Genomic DNA, 19,527 nt, shown 5'->3' on the forward strand with positions numbered 1-19,527 from the left:
AGAGGTCATAGATCCTCTTCTTAATATCATTAATTCATCTTTGTCATTAGGATACATACCAAAAACCTTTAAGCTGGCTATGATTAAACAGCTTGTTAAAAAACCACAACTTGATCCTACAGAATTAGTAAATTACAGGCCGATCTCGAATCTACCTTTTCTGTCAAAGATTTATTTTTATTTTTTTATCAGGAGAGAACCTCACTGAGATTAAAATCTCTTTTACAGGAGTGTCCTGGCCAAGATAGGCGGCCCAATTATTCAAACACACATATAACAATAAAACAATACAGCACACAATAAATTGGTATTAAAAATACAATCTCAGAAGCATTTGCAAGTTATTAAATCTTTCTCTAGTGCATGTATAAGTGTTCTAAAATTGCTGAAAGACACCAAATGATTCAGTGTCAATGTCATTTGGAGAGAGTTCCATTCTGTTGGTACAGCATAATTAAAAGCAGTTTTACCTAACTTAGTTCTAGCTCGAGGTACATGCAGATTGTAATAAGACTGTGAACGCAATGAATAGTTACCTGCTACTTTTTGCTTAAGCATACCACAAAGATAAGATGGTAAAAAACCCAAAATTGCTTTGTATATCAATACGTACCAATGCATTTTCCTTCGTACAGCAAGAGAAGACCAAGAAACTCTGTTGTATAATGCACAATGATGTGTAGAAAATTTACAATTCGTAATAAATCTTATGGCACCATGATACACAGCATCTAGGGAGGCAAGAATATAAGAGGGAGCATGCTAATACACTACGTCCCCATAATCAAGAATCGGCAAGAAAGTCGCAGACACAAGCTTCTTCCTTGCATTAAATGAAAAGCAAGACTTATTTCTAAAATAAAATCCTAACTTCTTTAATTTTTGTTTCAAATAATTAATGTGTGAATTAAATTTTAATGTGTCATCAATTATGATGCCCAGGTATTTATACTCTGACACTAATGTAATCAGTTATCCTTGTAAAGTTCGAAGAACAATTGAATTATCAAAAGATTTTCTAGAATTGGAGAACCACATGAATTTTGTTTTCTCAACATTTAAAACCAGCTTTAAAATAAAAAACCTTGATTGGATAGTATCAAATACTGATTGTAAATCTCTCAGAGCTTCTTGTTTTGTAGGAGCAGAGCAATAGATGACAGTGTCGTCTGCATAAAAGTGAAACCTTGCTTTTTCAATATTAACATCAAGACAGTTTATATATATAGTAAATAATAATGGCCCCAGTACAGATCCTTGGGGAACTCCCTTAACCACTTCCTTTGAGTCTGAATTGATACCTTGCACCTGCACACATTGGGTTCTTCCCTTTAAATATGTTTTAAACCACGAGACTATATTGTCTGACAATCCAACACTTCTAAGTCTATCTAACAATATATCATGGTCCACAGTGTCGAACGCTTTAGATAAATCAATAAAAAGACATGCACAGTGTTGTTTTTCATCTAAGGACCCTACAAGGTCATTTAGAACTTTTAGGACAGCCGTAATAGTGCTATGTTTTTTACGAAATCCCGATTGGTTGATAGTCAAAAGTTTATGAGTCTGTAAATACTGTGTCCGTTGTTCACTGATAAATCTTTCCAAAAGTTTTGACAAAATACAAAGCTTCGAAATAGGTCTGTAGTTATCTAATGAAGTAGAGTCGCCCCCTTTTAACAAAGGAACCACGAATGCAGACTTCCAGATCTGTGGAATTTCATTGGTTGTTAAGGAAAGATTGAACAGATGCGTCAATGGTGGTGAGATAATATCAGCCGCTAGTTTTAAAAACAATGGTTCAATGAGATCAGGACCTGATGATTTATTTACATCTAGGTCTTTTAATGCAGAGCAAACATCAGAAGAGTATGGTTAAAAACAAACTCTGTTGTCCATAGATTTTGCTCTGCATTAAGGAATTCAGAATTTACAGTAGTATAATTATTAATCTGAGACCCAGATGCAATAAAGTGACTATTAAAACAGTTTAGCATTTGTGATTTATCTACTATTTTGATACAATCTTTTGTTATACAAGGGGGAAGACCTGAAGCAAATCCATTTCCAGTCAAAAGCTTCACATTTTTCCAGAACTTACTAGTATTTGCTGAAGCTTTATCAAGAAAATACTCTGCTTTTGCCTTTCTGGTCGTAACTGTACATTTGTTACGAAGCTATTTAAAATACAACCAATCAGGATTTGAGTTGGTTTGTCTGGCCTTAGCCCATGCAGCATCTCGCTCATGAATAAGGTCAGACAATGCGGATGAAAACCACTGGTGATCCCGGCATTTGACTCTGTGTTTTTTTTAAAGGTGCAGACTTGTTGATGATCAAAATAAAATGATCATAAAAATATTTCCAAGCACTTTCAATATCCAGGATTGCCATGATTGTATGCCAATCAAATTGAGCAAGGTCATGTAAAAAACCCTGTTTATTGAAGTGGTTTCTGCTTAGGTAGTTTAGTATCTCTAGCTACCGCAACAACACAATGATCACTGATATTATTTGCAAACACTGAAGCTAAATATTTATGAGGGGCATTTGTGAGAACAAGATCCAATAATGTGGATTTTTCAGGAAATTTCAAATTAGGTCTGGTAGGTGAATCCACCAGTTGAAAAAGATTATAAGTGTCGCGCTTTAAAACCATCTGGTGCATCCAATTCAAGTTAAAATCACCCATTAGTAGTAATTCTTTATAATTCAAGGAGCCCAGAGAGTGCATAAAAGAGGATAAAGTATCGCTAGTAGCTGATGGAGGTCTGTAACAACCCACTATGGTGAGTTGACATGTCTTTGAAACAGACAGATTAAGAGCTAATAGTTTATGCTGTTTAACTATTGATTCAGAGAGTAGCATGATAGTCTCGTAGCATTCTTTAACGTAAATTGTTTTCACTGTTATGCTGATGATTCTCAGCTCTATATTTCTTCACACCCTGACGAAACTTGCCAATTCACAAAATTAACGGAATGCATAGCTGATATAAAAAACTGGATGACTAGCAACTTTCTACTACTTAATTCTGAAAAAACAGAGATTCAAAATTATTGGACAAAAAAACGTCCTCACGTAATAACCTAGAATACTGTCTAACACTTGATGGCTGCTCTATCAAGTCTTCGTCATCGGTTAGGAAACTGGGTGTGCTCTTTGATACCAATCTTTCATTTGAAAGTCACGTGTCTAGTATCTGTAAAACCGCATTTTTTCATCTTAAAAATATATCTAAATTACGTCATATGCCCTCAATGAAAAATGCAGAGCAATTAGTTAATGCGTTCATGACATCAAGGCTAGATTATTGTAATGCTATTATGGGTGGTTGCACTGCACACTTAATAAACAAACTACAGCTGGTCCAAAACGCAGCAGCTAGAGTTCTTACTAGAACCAGGAAGTATGACCATATTAGCCCGGTTCTGTCAACACTGCATTGGCTCCCTATTAAACATCGTATACATTTTAAAATATTGCTGATCACTTACAAAGCATTAAATGGTTTAGCTCCCCAGTACTTGAGCGAGCTCTTAACGCATTATAGTTCTTCACGTCTATTGCAATCTCAAAATTCCGGCCAGTTGATAATACCTAGAATACCAAAATCAACTGCTGGCGGTAGATCCTTCTCCTATTTAGCACCAAAACTTTGGAACAATCTTCCTAACATTGTCCGGGAAGCAGACACACTCTGTCAGTTCAAATCTAGACTAAAAACACATCTCCTTGGCCTAGCATACACATAACACATTATAGACTTCTATAATTCAATGTTAGGCTGCATAGATTAGGTCAGCCGGAACCGGGAACACTTCCTATAAATCCTGATGTACTTGTTACATCATAAGATGGCGTCTACGCTAATATTAGTCTCTCTGTTTGTCCGAGGTCTACCACAGTCCGCCGGATCCAGGCCGTATCCAGATCTGATGAAGGACCTGCGCCTGGACACGATGACAACGCAGTCCTGAAGTGTCGCGTGAAGGCCTCCTTCTCTTCCCTTTACCTCAGTACAGATAAAATGTTGTTGGGATAATTCTGGTTCACGTGGCTACGCAGACGCGACCAAAAATTTCTGTATTATACATTTTTAATGTCAGACAAGTAGTTTATTTTGGGTTGATTTGTAAAGGAGGACTACACGCCAGCGCACATATATATTCAAACGCGCATTCCTTTGGACTGAACACGTAATGCGCATGTGTGCGACGTCTGCGTTTTCGCAGGTTTGCGTTTTTGATGTTTGCGCAGAGATAACGGATAATCGTTTGCACCTTCGAACCTATTTCAGGGAGTGCGTTCTCGAGACACCAGGCACTGTTTTGTGCGGATGGACGGCCGGAGCGCGTTAAGGGTTTTCCTGTTAGAACGGTGTTGTGTTAGCGGCCCCTAAGTTTATAACTAATGATCTTTGCAACGGAAGTGAATCAATCAATCAAAACTAACTTTAGCTGGACAATAACTTCATCCTAGACCTGTTGTAAAGCCTAAACAATCTGTTACGGTAATTTCCTATTATCTCTGTACATCCATATTGTTAAAAGCGCTATATAAATGAAGGTGACTTGACTTGAAAAGGAAAGGATACCCTATTAAAGTATATGGTTTTATGTCTCAAGACATAATAAAAAATCATCTGGTCCTTGGCAGGTCTTAAAATTAGGTAAATATAACCTCAGATGAATGCGGTGTAATATATTTTACTTTAGACCAATCACGTAGCACTGAAAAAACAGCAGTTTCTCCTTTTATTTAACAAAAACTAGGCCAAAATGGAAAAGAAATGGGTGAAAAACGAAGTACACCCTTACTGCTTACATAGGAATTACTGTATTGTTCCAAATATAAGACAAGGTTTTTTTCTTGGAAATACATCTGGAAAAATGGGGTCGTTTTATATTGGGCGTCTAAACTTCTACATGTCAATAATACAGCCGCAACAATAGGGAGCACCAAATACGTGAAAAACCCCCAGGACTGTTAAACGCAGCGGAGTTAAACAACTCTCATTAAGCAGCCAAGAAATACGGTGATTGTAATATTAGAAGATGGCGAGCCCAAAAAGACAGCAGAACGCGGCGCTAAACGCGGCCACTTTGAAGAAACTGACAGGCAAGTGTGTCAGTACGTAGCCGAAAAAAGAAATGAGGGGCTGCCCATAACCACATTCGTCATCCAGCAGAAGGCACTGGAAATCGCCAAAGAGCTGAACTTACCCACCAGTGAGGCCCATCATTTCTAATTTCAGCAACGTAGTCTTGTCTGTCAATATCCTCGAAGCGTGTAATGGATTAGTGCTTGCCCTCCGACTTTAGGGAGAAACTGCTGTCTTTTCAGCGTATTGTGATCGGTCTAAGGAAAAAACATTCATATCCCCCCTGGATCAGATAGGTAATGCAGATCAAACACTTGTGTTTTTTGACATGCAGCATCTGTCACTGTACATAAAAAAGTCATAGTCAAATCTACTAAATGATGACTTGGTACATTGTTGTTGGTACATTTTACCAGTATTTACCATACTTCAAATACATAATACAAAAATGTAATATGAAAAGCATGCAATATGAAAATTATTTTGAAATAAAGTATTTTCTTTAAAAAGACAAGATTTGGTCTTCAAAAAGTATTTTTCTTGAAAATGGGGGTCTTCTTATATTCAGGGTCTTCTTATAGATTCGGAACAATACGGTATGAGTCTGCCGCTGCTCATCAAATGCCCGATTAATTGATCATCAGCAAGTGTGATCACCTCTTTAAAAAAAAAGGAGATGTTTTTGATAGTTTGCTGGTCTGAAGCATTCAGGTGTGTGTTAACAATGCCAAGGAGGAAAGACATCAGCAATGATCTTAGAGAAGCAATTATTGCTGTCATCAATCTGAGAATGGCCATTTTCCAACAATTTTAAGTCTATTATTCTGCGGTAAGGAAGCTTTACAAGTGGAAAACATTCAAGACAGTTGCCAATCTTCCCAGAAGTGGACATCCCAGCAAATTCACCCCAAGATCAGCATATCAACACAAACACCTCATACCAGCTGTCCACAACGCTGATGGAGGGTTGATTATTTTGGGCTTGTTTTTCAGCCAGAGGACCTGCTGGGCACATTGCAGTCATTGAGTTGACCATGAACTCCTCTGTATACCAAAGTATTCTAGAGTCAAGTGTGAGGCCATCTGTCTGACAGCTAAAGCTTGGCCGGATTTGGGTCATGCAACAGGAAAATTATCACAAGCACACCAGCAAATCTACAACACACCAGCAAATCTACAACAGAATGGCTGAAAAAGAACAGAAACAAGTGTTGCAGTGGCCCAGTCAAAGTCCAGACCTCAACCCGACTGAAATGGTGTGCCGCGACCTTAAGAGAGCTGTGCATAAACAAATGCCCTCAAACCTCAATGAACTGAAGAAACGTTATAAAGAATAACGGGACAAAATTCCTCCAGAACGATGCGATAGACTGATACTGTTATACAGAAAATCATTCCTTCAACTTATTGCTGTTAAAAGTGGCTTAAACAATTGAATCACATGGTGTGCTTGGTTTGTCACCCATGGCTTTTCCATTTTGGCTTTATTTTTGTTAAATGAATAATGACACGGTGTAATATGTCATTTGTTGTTGTTCGTTTAAGACCTGCCAACGACCAGATGATTTTTATAATGTTCTGATACGTAAAACCATACATTTCCAAATGCTAATATATATATATAATATATATATATAATTTTTTTTTTTTTTTACTCTATTCAGGGTTGCATGTAAAACGCAACAATTCAAAGAAATAAGAATCTACTAAAACACTCACAGACCTTCCAGGTGATGTTATGAATCAATTAATTGAGAGAAACACATTCTTCATATAACATGAATTCTTAAAACAGTGGACCATACAACACTAATAGTGATTACTTGACAACATTCAGAGGTCTCTCACCGCTGTTTCGGGTCTTTCTGTAGCAGTCCTGAGAGCAATGATTTTGCCTCGGGCCCAAGTGTACGAGGGAAACGGATCTCATCCATGAGGATTAATTCAAAGAGCTTCTCATGATCCTGGTTGTAGAAGGGCAACCGGCCGCACATCATCTCGTACATGACCACACCCAACCCCCACCAGTCCACTGCCCGGCCATAATCATTGTCCTCAAGAACCTGAAAAAAAAGGTCACAATCATTCAATAGCTGCTGCTGTGTTCTGACATTTATTTTTATATTTTTATATTTATTTATGTATTTGCATGCATTTATTTTGTTAAATCGCAAATTTTCATTACAGTATAGTAGATGTTTTGACGGTGATTTTTGGAGGGCTCTTGAAAGCACAAAATGGCTGCCTGTTCACGTCATAGCTCATGGCTTGGCACTGTGCATGTACTGTACTGGTGCCATCAGCCAATCTGCCTTGTCATGAAATAATGTTCTCATAATTTTATTTTTATAGTGCTTTTCACAATACACAAGAATTCAAAACAGATTTACAGAAATCCAAGATGATAATGTTTATAATATCTTAATGCCAAAGTGTCCACATTTAGCTGTTCTGAGCTGAGCGATAGGATAGTTTATATTTAAGGATGATATAAACAATCAAGCAGTTGAGTTGCTATGTATGTGATGTGCTGATTGATATCTGTGTGTGTCATCGTAGATTAATTTTTTTTTTTTTTTTTTCTTCGAACTGATTTTTATAATACTGCTGGATCTCATGCTGCAGTTAACACAGGGTTTGTGATGTGAATATATTAATGGTACAACACAATTGTTAGAATAAAAATAAATCAGTGAATCAGTCTATTTCATGATGATTATAAACCATCAACAGGTAACCATCATCACCTGCTATTGTTTCATTTTAGCTTTCTTTGCTACTGCAAATGTGTTTGCATATAGGGTACCAATCTATTGCTCTGTTTCACAGACAAGGCTTAAATTAGTCCCAGACTAAAATGCATGTTTGAGCTGTTTTAACTGAAAGCAACTTGCACTGATATTAAAATAGGTCAGTGCCATTGTTCTCTTTCGAGGGGTCTCTCGTATTGCGTAAGGCTAGCTTACGCTATGGGAAAACTCCTTTTCTCGAGAATATTGAAGCCAATTTTTTTAAACGCAGTGCAACTGCACAGCATACACAAATGAGCGACTAGCGCGGCCATTGGCTGTGCTGCGGCAACTGCATGAACCTATGGCGAGGTGGCTCAGATGCGCGAACCAATCAGGCCACTTCGCACCCTAGCGCGTCAGAGCCCGCCAGAATGGGCATGACTTATGGCTATATAAGCACCCATTCTTTGCCAAGGAACTCAGATTTTATTTCCTTCACCGAACACTCCACTTCGCTGATCGCCGTCGACAAGCTTTCAGCGGAACAAGCCTTCTGCTTCACAGCCCTGAGAATGCCGGCTTCTTGGGTTCACCGGACGCCGTCTTCAGCCCGCTGTTCTGCTGTGCCATCCGGCGCACCATATCCTTTAACGCTAGTGTGCTTGTTGTTGCGTCATACTTTTTCAAAGAGAGCTAAATTTCCGAGGCGTTGCTTCAAATGCCTCGCACCACCTGCGCCTCATGCCGAGGCCCTCTCTTCGGCGGGGACCGTCACGATCTCTGTGCTTCCTATCTGGGCCGCGACCATGCGGAAGCTGCACTCGCCAAGGACGGCTGCCCTGAGTGTGACTCGATGGATCTCCCCACCCTTATTGGCTCGACTGGCTGTTTTCTCCGCCGACGACCCGCGCTTCTCGCCTCTCTCCCTTTGCTCGAGCTGCGCAAAAAGAAGAGGCATTCACAAAGGATGCCAGAGCGGATGGATGCGAGCAAACACACGCCGACCCAGTCCCCACGTGCCTCGCTCTCTCACAGAGAAACTCCCTCACCGGTCCTGTTTACACAGGCGGACCAGCGCCCCTATCTGCGAGCGGCAGGTCTCATCTCTTTTGGGGCATCGGACGAGAAGGATGACAGCCTTTCCATCGCTGCATCCGAATGCGACGAGTCGGTGGGCTCCGTTTCAGGCCCCAGTCCATCAACACAAGCCAGCACGAGAACGAGCATTGATGCAGAGCTTCTCCGCGTGCTCACCAAGGCCGTTGAAAACCTCGGGCTCGAGTGGTCTTCGCCAGACCTGGCCCTGCGAGCCACAGAGTCGACAGCCCAGGCGATTGGACGAAGCATGGACAGCTTGACGGTGCTTGAGCAGCACCTATGGCTTAATTTGACTGACATGAAGGACGCAGATAGGGCAGCTTTTCTGGACTCCCCTATCTCCACCACCGGTCTGTTCGGCCCAGCAGTCAAAGGGTTCGCGGAGCACTACACTGAGGCTCAGAAAGCGCCGCAAGCTTTGCGTCACTTTCTCCCGAAACGCTCCAGCTCTGCTTCGAGTCGCCAAATGAAGGCGCCACCTCCTCAGCAGGTAAAATCAGCGCCTCCGGTCTCCCAGCCCCGCCCAGCGGCTGAAGTCCGTCACCGCTCTCGCTCTGCAAAGCGCCAGCAGTTCCCTGAGAGACGGGGACCCCGATCCAAGATTGTGTTGGACCCCGAGCCTCGTAAGCCTTCCCAGCCTTAGGAAGAAAGAGAGAGAGTTTGAGTCCCGCCGAGGCCGGACCACTTTCCAAAAAGCATCTCACACATTTTCCAGTCCTCTCTTTTCAGGCGGATGGAAATACCGATGTTGCAGTAAATGGGTCTGTTATAAACCCGTCCCCAGTTTTCATTCAACCCCTAACTATGCGGGCCAAGGCCTGGGAGGCCATCCCCGGTATATCAGTATGGGTGTTGAACATAATAAAACGAGGCAACTCGCTACAGTTTGCTCGCATTCCTCTGTGCTTTCGAGCCGTGGTCGAAACGACAGTGAGAAGAGATGTGGCGCACATCCTTCGCACCGAAGTGTCGAAACTGTTAGAAAAGGGAGCTGCCGAAACCAGTCCCTCTTTCACAAGGCCTCAGTATCGAGTATTGCGTAACCCACCGTGCTACTGTGCTTTGATCAGGCTTAATTTGACTCAGCTTCAGTCAATTAAACCTGAGTGGCCTGATTGGTTCGCGCGTCTGAGCCGCCTCACCAAAGGTTCATGCAGTTGCCGCAACACAACCAATGACCGCGCTAGTTGCTCATCTGTGTATGTTGTGCAGCTGCACTGCGTTTTAAAAAATTGGCTTCAATATTCTCGAGTTTTTGTTTTCCCAAAGCGTAAGCTAGCCTTACGCAATACTCGTTCCCTCATCTCAGGTAACCAAGTTTACTTTAGTAACCGAGATGTTTTGTCTCATGATGAACACCAGTTATGTTTTGGCATGTTTATAAAAGTTACTTAAATGCCCTAATTTTAAAGCCTAATCCTTGCTTAATTTAAGCCTTGTCTGTGACACCAGGCCTGTAATTCCACTGTCAATTAAATTATTGAATTATAAGGAATGATCTTTATGTGTGTGGGTGAGGGTAAATGGGTAATGTGTTTGGTAGTGTGTCATGTCTTATAGGTATAATGTAATAAACTGTTGTGTGTTGACCTGCTCTCTTGATTGCCCGAGACAAATTTCTTCAAGGGAGACAATAAAGGGTAAAACTAACTAAAAACTGTACATTTTGTCCTAATTTAATTTCATTGTGTTCAATCCACTTAAATATATGTACAATTAAAGTTTACTTAATCCATTTGTGTTGGGATTACATTAATGATTTTTGTTTAATTAACTGAAACTGGGTGGTGGATTGTTAGTTCCCGGCATGCTTTGCATATGCCAAGATCAGGAGAGTAAATGTTGAAATGAAGTGTTATTTTGTGTGTTTTTGAGTGAAGTGAGAGACTTGTTATTGTTTAATGTTCAGTTATGGTAAATTGACATTGAAAAGAGTTTCAGTTATGTTGAAGTATTTGGATGAAGTATTTGAATGCTACCAATCCCGATGTGAATTCTGACTTGTGATGCAGCCTGAATCATAATCATACACTGTTCGTTCGTTGGCCAGAGGAGAACTGGCCCCCAACTGAGCCTGGGTTCTCCCAAGGTTTTTTTTCTCAATTCTGTCTCCTGATGGAGTTTGGGTTCCTTGTCACTGTCACCTCTGGCTTGCTTAGTTCGGGACACTTAATATTCAACAATATTATTGATCTGACTGTACTGGCAGTTTTGAATGAGAACTAAACTGAGCTGGATGATGACATCACTGTTTTCTCCAGAACTGCTTTATAGATGAAATGAACTGAATTAACAATTTGTGATATTTACAACAGAATGGAATCAACTCTGAACTGACTTCAGTTGAACAACAGCCGAAATGCATAATTGTTCCTGTTTATCACTGTAAAGCTGCTTTGAAACAATCTGTATTTTATAAAGCGCTATATAAATAAAGGTGACTTGACTTTGACTTTTTATGGTTATCGTTGTGCTGAAGAGTAGAGCTTGTGGTTAGGTTGTGGATGGCTGCATGTGCTGAGATAACAGAAGGAAGATACTCAAAAATCACAGACTCTACTCAATGTATCTGAATTGATATAACTAAAAACAGTCAGTGCGTTTAACATGCACTCTCATAATGCGATTATAATTGGATAACGGCCATCCTGCGATTAAACTTTACCTCATGTAAACACAATACTTTGATCAAACTAATGCAATTAAGCTCATAATCATAGTAACCATATTCGCATCAACCATATATCATACGATGATTCTGATATCAATTAACAGGCATGTAAACACCTTAATTGCATTATTACCGCTCTGACCAAAGTGCGCATGTGCTCGGTTCTACACGGTGTGTTGTTCACACAACTTCATGAATGAACTCTGTGACATTATTCTGAAGTTTTCTCTTCATCAAATCGCTAAACTCTATTAACACAACTCGCTGCGCAGTCTCTTTTCCGGCGCGAAGAACGCAGTGGCCTAGCGAAAAATCAGAATAATGAAATTTGCATGTAAACAATGAGTGAATGAATGAGAGTGAAGAGTTCTGCTCATGTCATGTAAACATCTTACTGCGATTAAGACCTTACTCTGATTATTAAAAATAATCGCGTTATTAATGCACATGTAAACGTAGTGAGTGACTAAGTGAGTAACTAAAAATATATGATTAAAATGAATATATATTTATTTTGTGTAACCACTTGCCTTAAAAAAATTTAGTAAAACCAAAAAGCCATTTCTTTTAGCGTTCATCATGCGGTGATATGGAAATCTGCAAGGTTTGCAAAAAAGATTTCATTTTAGTGTCTTCTTTTGGAGGTGTCTGATTCTCATAACACAATTCTCCAAGCAACCAAATAGCAGAGGATAAACAATGCTATAGATTGTTAGCATTTTTTTGACAGTAAAATTATCAACAAGCAGTAAATTCAGAAATAAGATTTATAGGAAAAGTCTATTCACTTGGTTGAAGCCAAAATGTTGGAGGGATGATAACAGAGCAGAGTGTCAGGTCAAGTTCTTCGCAAATCTACTGTTATAATTTGTTTATTTATTGTTTACTTTAAGGTCCTTTATTTCTATGGAGCTTTGTTTCTTCAGATTTAGTTGATAATTTGTTTTGAATTATTCTATTTTCTAACAAGTTATCAATATGACTTCATTCTTTACATTTATTTTATTTGATTCTATTAGCAGTAGTTTTAGGTAAAGTGACAATGTGTGGTTTAAAATTTTAAATGTCCTGTTATAGCCCTGAATTGTACCAAAATGTCTCAGTTACATATGTAACCATGGGTCCCTGAGTAGGGAATGAGATGCTGACGCTATAGGAACACCCTCCAGATGTAACGATTGTCTGAACTTAGAAGCATAGAGCCTCCTGCTAGAAGTGGCTCTTGCATGCAAAATGGTCTCTGTAATCTCTGATGAAAGAGCAGATCTAATCAAGAGCCCCACCAGAGAGCCTCACTCTGTCATCCCACACTTTCCTCAGAACTCCTGGAAGCAGACTTACAAGCCAGAAAATAGACCATTTGGGTGCAAACGTCAAAGTTATGTCTCTTGCAGCTGCGCCCACATTGTGGTGGCAGGAAAAACAGTGGTAACAAGTGGAGGAAAACGGGCGAGATCCACGGAATAAAATGGGGAAAAAAGTATTGTGCCGTTGGATGTCAGAATCGGGATGCAAAAAAAGATGGTCTTCATTTTTATGGAAGACTGTGGTCAAAACCTTTATGGTTGCAAGCCATTAAATGGACAGACTGGACTGATGAAACCTCTGATGATTAGTCTACTATTAAAGCATGAATTTGATGTAAACAATAGATCTACATAATATTTACTCACACATGCAGTTCATAGGGGACATGATTAGTCCTACAGTCACAACATGAAATTATATTTATATCTATATCATTTTACATGGGTAACATTTAAATCTAAAATATTTGTATCTCACAATTCTGACTTTGTTCTCGCAATTTAGGGTTTATATCTCCCAATTCAGATTTTATAACTCATAGTTGCAAGTTTATCTCACAATTCTGATAGACAAAAGTGAGAATTGCAGGACATAAACTTGCAATCCTGAGGATAATCCTCCCTGGATTTCCTTCTCTGTTCGGCATTCATATATTTTTAGAATAATGTAAATTTACTAACTACTAGTTCATGGAACTTGTTTTACATCTCTTTCATTGAATGTTTTATTACCTCTGGAGCGAGATACTCTGGTGTACCACAGAATGTCTTCATTGTTGCTCCGTCTGTAATTCCTTCCTTACACAGGCCAAAATCTGTGATCTTTATATGGCCATCTTTATCCAGCATCAGGTTCTCCAACTACCACAGAATAATTATATTCCTTATAATGTGACATATACTGTATGTTTGATAGTGATGCAACAAGTAGCATTACACTAAATACACTTTCTGTCATTTCAAACATTTATCATTCATATTGTATGGAATTTGTCATTTTTTTTATTTTTCTACTATATTTCTATCTCACCTTTAGGTCTCTATAAACCACGTTTCTCTCGGAATGAAGGTAATCCAGGGCTGAGACGATCTCTGCCCCATAAAACTTCGCTCTTTCTTCCGAAAAAACACGATCTCGCGATAAATGAAAGAAAAGCTGTGATATAAGAACAAATATAAAGATGCATTTGAATTGTGAATCTTCTGGGGTAAAATTTATTATAATTAATATACACATTATTTGAATAAACATTTGATTGTTAAATGAAATTAAAAGAAAATATTTATTTGGTTAATTTGAATGAACAGTCATTGCAAAACTTCACCTTTACAAGAGCTCACCTCTCCTCCATTTGCATACTCCATAACAAAACATAATCGGTCATGAGTCTGGAAAGAATACTTCAGACCCTGTAACACAGAGGTGACATTAGGATCATAATTTTGCTAAAGTACATAATTTGTTGCAAAGGAAGCCATAAACAAAGATGGTCAGATGACAAAGGTTTAATCTTCTTAAAGAAAAATGGTTGATCTCATAAATGATCAAAAGTAGTTATTTGATAATAATAGTTTTTAATAATAGTAACAATATTTTGTTGGCACAGATCAGACATTTAGAATGGTTTATTTTTAAATACACTATGCTGTAGTTTTTTTTATGTATTTTTTTATACACAGACATACAGAATCAGCATATGAGTGGTGACATGCTTCATGCCGCAATGCATCCTGGGATCCATTATAATATAAAACTCATGATCCCAGAATGAATTGCGGCATGAAGAATTGTTGACATTCATATGCTGATTCTGTATGTCTGTGTCTAAAAAATAAAATAAAACAAAAATTGTATATATTTTTCTGCAGTGTATTTAAAAATCAAAATTCAGAATGTCTGATTTGTGCCAACAAAATAATATTGGTGAAAATCTGTCGATATCAAATTGTTACTTTTGGTCAGTGATAAGATTAGTGAATTATTCTGCTTTATGATGTTGAAAACTATATCACCTGATCATCTTATTTCATGGTGTCCTTTGTAATAGTGTTTACAAAAACACATCATTTGTTACAAAGACCAGAAACTCAAATATAAAGTCAAGAGTCAAACTGCCCAACTAAATGAAATACCGATCACCATAATGGTGATCAAACATTTTCAATAAAACATCAACATTCTTTAGATGATTGGCAGAAATAAAGTTTGTAATAAGAGAGATGTAGGGCCCTATATACCTGTTTTACCAATAGTGGCAAGACATTCCACCATTATAATAATAGCATCCGCCATGGAACAAGCACGCCTGCTTTAAAAGGGAATGTGAGATGACACTCTGATTGGTTTATTGCACATTACGCCCAAACCACACCTATGTGTAATGTAGCTACTTCAGACCAACCCATTTTAGATTTGCGTCGGGTGTAAGAGTCATTTATCCCGCTAATAGCAACAGCGCCCAAGATCCGCCCACAAAGTTACTTGCGTTTCGTGTTTGATAGTTGCGTTTCAGACCGTTAAAATAGGGCCCTTAATGTCTTTTCAGTTGATTTAATTTCAGTCAATTGTAGTTCTTGTGTTTCTCTTTCCTTCATTGATTCTGCTCATTATCATCTGGTGTCTTCAATGTTGGCAATAAAAAATAAAGAGTTCTCAATTCATCTTTGACGTCTTTTGTTTAAATTTTTCTTAATGTTTTGTGTGCAATTTGCAATTATTCATTTTAAATGGTTGACTTTTAAGGAATTAATTTGATTAATTCTAACTCAATTCTTATTTGTTGAATTTAATTAATAATATTGCTTGTAATCTGTTGCCACAATTTTATTGAGTAGATCTAGTGTATTATTTGAAAGGTCTATAATTGTTTCTGTTTTTATAATCTGCAGGCCTTGAAGGAATGTTCAAAGCAATATGATATTCATTTTCAGTAGCTATGTTTCCATTTAAAGTTGCCTAAAATTTTAATATCGCATAAAACATTTGCGATAAAGCAACTGGAAGTTGCTGCAATTGGAGAAGAAACTGTGGCTCTTTTTTCCTCCATCATACATGACGACAAACTCAAATGCTGTCATGGTATCTTGCGTTCGGATGCCAGGCAGTCTCCGTTTTAAAAGTATAGCCAAAAGATTTGAGCGTTTTTGGATTTTAAAACCTGGAACTCTGGCTCAGTTTATTTCTTTTATAGGTGTGGTATTGCAACCACAAATTTTTTAAGAGTTAAAAAAAATTACGGTTCTGAGGTAAAAAACAAACAAACAAAAACCCTAATGCCAAAATGTCCTGTCGATAGAGCTTTAATTGATTGTACGGAATGTACCGTAAATTACATTTACTAGCGTATAAACCACTAATTCTAAAAAGTTTTTACTTTGATAATATCAGCTTACCGTTAAGAAAGGGTGTTTGGAGTTCTGGAGGACCCGGTTTTCAGTAAGTGTGTGTGCAACCTCATCCTACAAATAAATAAGTAAAGAAAATAACTTGTTAGAACTTCTTATATAGGCTACAGTAATTACAATTTATGTATAATTAGAACTTGTCAAAAGGAAACAAAACAAAAATTGTACAGGTGAACACACAATGCAATGTTTACATTTACTGAAAGAAAAAGTAAAAATAAAAGTGAAGGACATACTTTTGCTACTATCACATCCTTCTTGAGAATTTTCATAGCGTAGTATTTGCCTGTGGCTTTCTCCTTCACCAGTATGACCTTCCCAAAAGTGCCTTTCCCCAAGAGTTTAAGGTATTCAAAGTCATGCATTGTCTGCACAAGAAAGAAAAGTCTTTGAGAAATACAGTTTTAAATGAATATCCAATGAATAATTAAAAAAATCAAATTTTAGATTAAAAAAAAGAAACATTTATATTACACAGATTTTTTTTTTTCAATATTTTATTCCTTTTTCATTATCTTATAGTGTGTTTATAAGATTAATTATTTTCCTTAAGAAAAGAATAGGGGAAACTATTTTAATCTGAAAAATACTTGCTTCATCTTAACATTTTTATAGAAATAGTGGTAACGCTTTAGATTACAGCCCGGAAAGTACTGCGTAATTAAAATGAAATTACAGTGTAACTTTCGGTAATTACATTGTACCTATAAAGTACTTATGTGTAAGTATAGGGGAATAATATGAAAAGTCTTGGGAATAAAGGTGTAACAACCAGGAAAATACTGCGTAATTAAAATGAAATTACAGTGTAACTTTCGGTAAATACAGTGTACCTATAAAGTACTTACGTGTAAGTATAGGGGAATAATATGTAAAGTTTTGGGAATAAAGGGGTAACAACCAGGAAAATAACAAATTATTTAGGCAAATTATTTAGACTAAGTATTCCATGTAGTTACAGGGTAAGTATGACATTGCGGGCTGTAAATTAAAGTGGTGCTTCTTACCCTCTTGTTTCATGTAGTTACGGGTAAGTACAATAAAAACATACGTACACACACACAATCTGATATCACTTGGAAAACTTTATTTGAAAAACAACTTATTTCAAAACGGATTTACAGCAATTTGTTTCTCTTGCTTGGTTTCCTCCTCCTCTTGTTCCTCTTCTTCTTTTTCTTTCTTTCCACTGATGAATCTTAAGAAGGAATCCCATGACATGTCTCTTGCTATTCTGTATTATGTGTTAAAAGAAAATACAGTACAGAAATGTCCTCACCATTTACTCATCTTTTACCCTCATGTCATCCGAGATGTATACGAATTTCCTTCTTCAGATTAACACAAACAAAAGTTTTTAGAAAAATAAATAATCTCTGTGAATGCATATAATGCAAGCTCATGTGTTCCTAAAAGTTGACAACAGCACATACAACAATAACTACAGTAATCCATACGACCCCAATGGATGAATCAATGTCTTCTGAAGTGAAACGATAAGCGTTTGTAAGAAAAATACCAAATATTAAAAAATTTTAAACTGTAGACTATCGCTTCCGACCAACTGTCACCTGCGCGTTCATGAGAGGGTTGAGTACGTTTACGCTTGACAATTTAAAGCGTGACGTAAGCGCACCGAAAAACCGAATGTCGAATTATAATTTTTTTTATGTTTTCATTATTGCTTACAACAAAATACAAACAATAACAGATAATAATAATAATGAAAAACAAACCATGCAGAAGAACAGACACCAGTTCTCGTGCGAGTTTCACATCAAACTCCCGTGAGAATGCAATGAACGCTTAACCCCTTCAGACCTGAATTATGTTTTAAGTTTCTGAAAAATATAAAAGTACATTTTCCCAGCTCATGAGGCTTAAATGAGACCAAAAAAAAAAAAAAAAAAAAATATTTGGCTTTAATTGTACATTTTTTTGTCCATTTCAATGGACGTCAGGTCAAAACAGGTGTACTTCACAAAAATGTACCAACATAAAATTAAATAATAAACATAAAAATTGTTAGTATATACTTAAAGCTTTTTCTCAAGGTCAAAAACTTTTCAACAGTATATCATTTCAACTTTAATTTTGAGGCTTTTGTTTTACAGATTGCACATTGTTTGTAACAAACTAAATATCTTAGAATCAATCAATATGGTCATGTTAGAGTCATTTTCTTTGCGCATCTTTCTTTTTTTAGATCAAAAACTTGAACATTACAACATTTCAACTTTAATTGTAAGGTTTTTGCTTTATAGATCGCACATTTGTTTATTCATAACAAAATAAACCTAGGAATCAATCAACGCATTCACGTTAGAGTAATTTACTGTGTGCATCTTTGAAACAATTTCTCTGTTAACGATTTTCTTGTATTTCTACAGTACATTACTGGCAGCACGGTTGCCATGCATGATGCATGTATTTCGATTTCCAGTAACTGTACTGTAATTCACTTTACAGTACACAAGATCAGTACTGTAAACTACCAAATAGTACTTTACTGTATTTGTACTGTATTTCATAATTTGATCTGCTTTTGCTGTAATTAATTATACGGTATTGTACTGTAATATCTATATTGATACATTACTGATAATAATTATTATAATTTTCAAAATAATTACTAATAATTATAATATTATATCATAATAAATATAATATGTAGTTATTAGGAAATATAGGCTATAGTAGGAAAAAATATGGAAATCAATGGCTATACTGTCAACTGTCTAGTTACCGACATTCTTCAAAATATCTTCTTTTGTGTTCAGCCGAATAAAGAAACTCATACAGATTTGGAACAACATAAGGATGAGTAAGTGATGACAAATATAATTGTTGGGTGTACTATACCTATAAAGGGATAGTTCACCCAAAAATTTTAATTGGCCCATGATTTACTCACCCTCAAGCCATCCTAGGTGTGTATGACATCGTTCTTCTTTCAGACGAATACAATCGGAGTTATATTAAAAAATGTCCTGGCTTCCAAGCTTTATAATGGCAGTGAATGGTTGTTTCTGTTTTGAAAGTCCATAAACGTGCATCCATCCATGATAAAAGTGCTCCATGCGGCTCTTGGGGGTAAATAAAGGCCTTCTGAAGCGAAGCGATGCGTTTGTGTAAGAAAAATAATTCATTTTCAAGTTACGCTTTAGATTTATGTCAAATCTGTATGTTTTGTACAGTTTCGCCGG

The 19,527-nt window shown here is 37.3% G+C and overlaps 1 protein-coding gene across 6 annotated transcripts in view; it reads right to left on the minus strand.

Moving 5' to 3' along the window:
• LOC309482898 (RAC-alpha serine/threonine-protein kinase) overlaps window positions 1–19,527 on the minus strand; it is a 115,411-nt gene that overhangs the window by 43,089 nt on the left and 52,795 nt on the right. For 4 of the 6 annotated variants that reach the window (XM_082148495.1, XM_082148496.1, XM_082148493.1 and 1 more), the window contains 6 exons: window positions 16,558–16,689; window positions 16,310–16,375; window positions 14,258–14,326; window positions 13,947–14,072; window positions 13,649–13,777; window positions 6,957–7,171 (listed from right to left, as the gene is read on the minus strand). In XM_082148495.1, the coding sequence (XP_082004621.1) occupies window positions 6,957–7,171; window positions 13,649–13,777; window positions 13,947–14,072; window positions 14,258–14,326; window positions 16,310–16,375; window positions 16,558–16,689 (737 nt within the window). Of the gene's footprint in view, window positions 1–4,263; window positions 5,366–6,956; window positions 7,172–13,648; window positions 13,778–13,946; window positions 14,073–14,257; window positions 14,327–16,309; window positions 16,376–16,557; window positions 16,690–19,527 lie in introns of those variants that run through there. The other 2 variants (XR_014200417.1, XM_082148497.1) reach the window with 2 other exon arrangements.

This window comes from Leuciscus leuciscus, assembly GCF_965113295.1.
Source record: "Leuciscus leuciscus genome assembly, chromosome: 19".
Taxonomy (NCBI): Eukaryota; Metazoa; Chordata; class Actinopteri; order Cypriniformes; family Leuciscidae; genus Leuciscus; species Leuciscus leuciscus.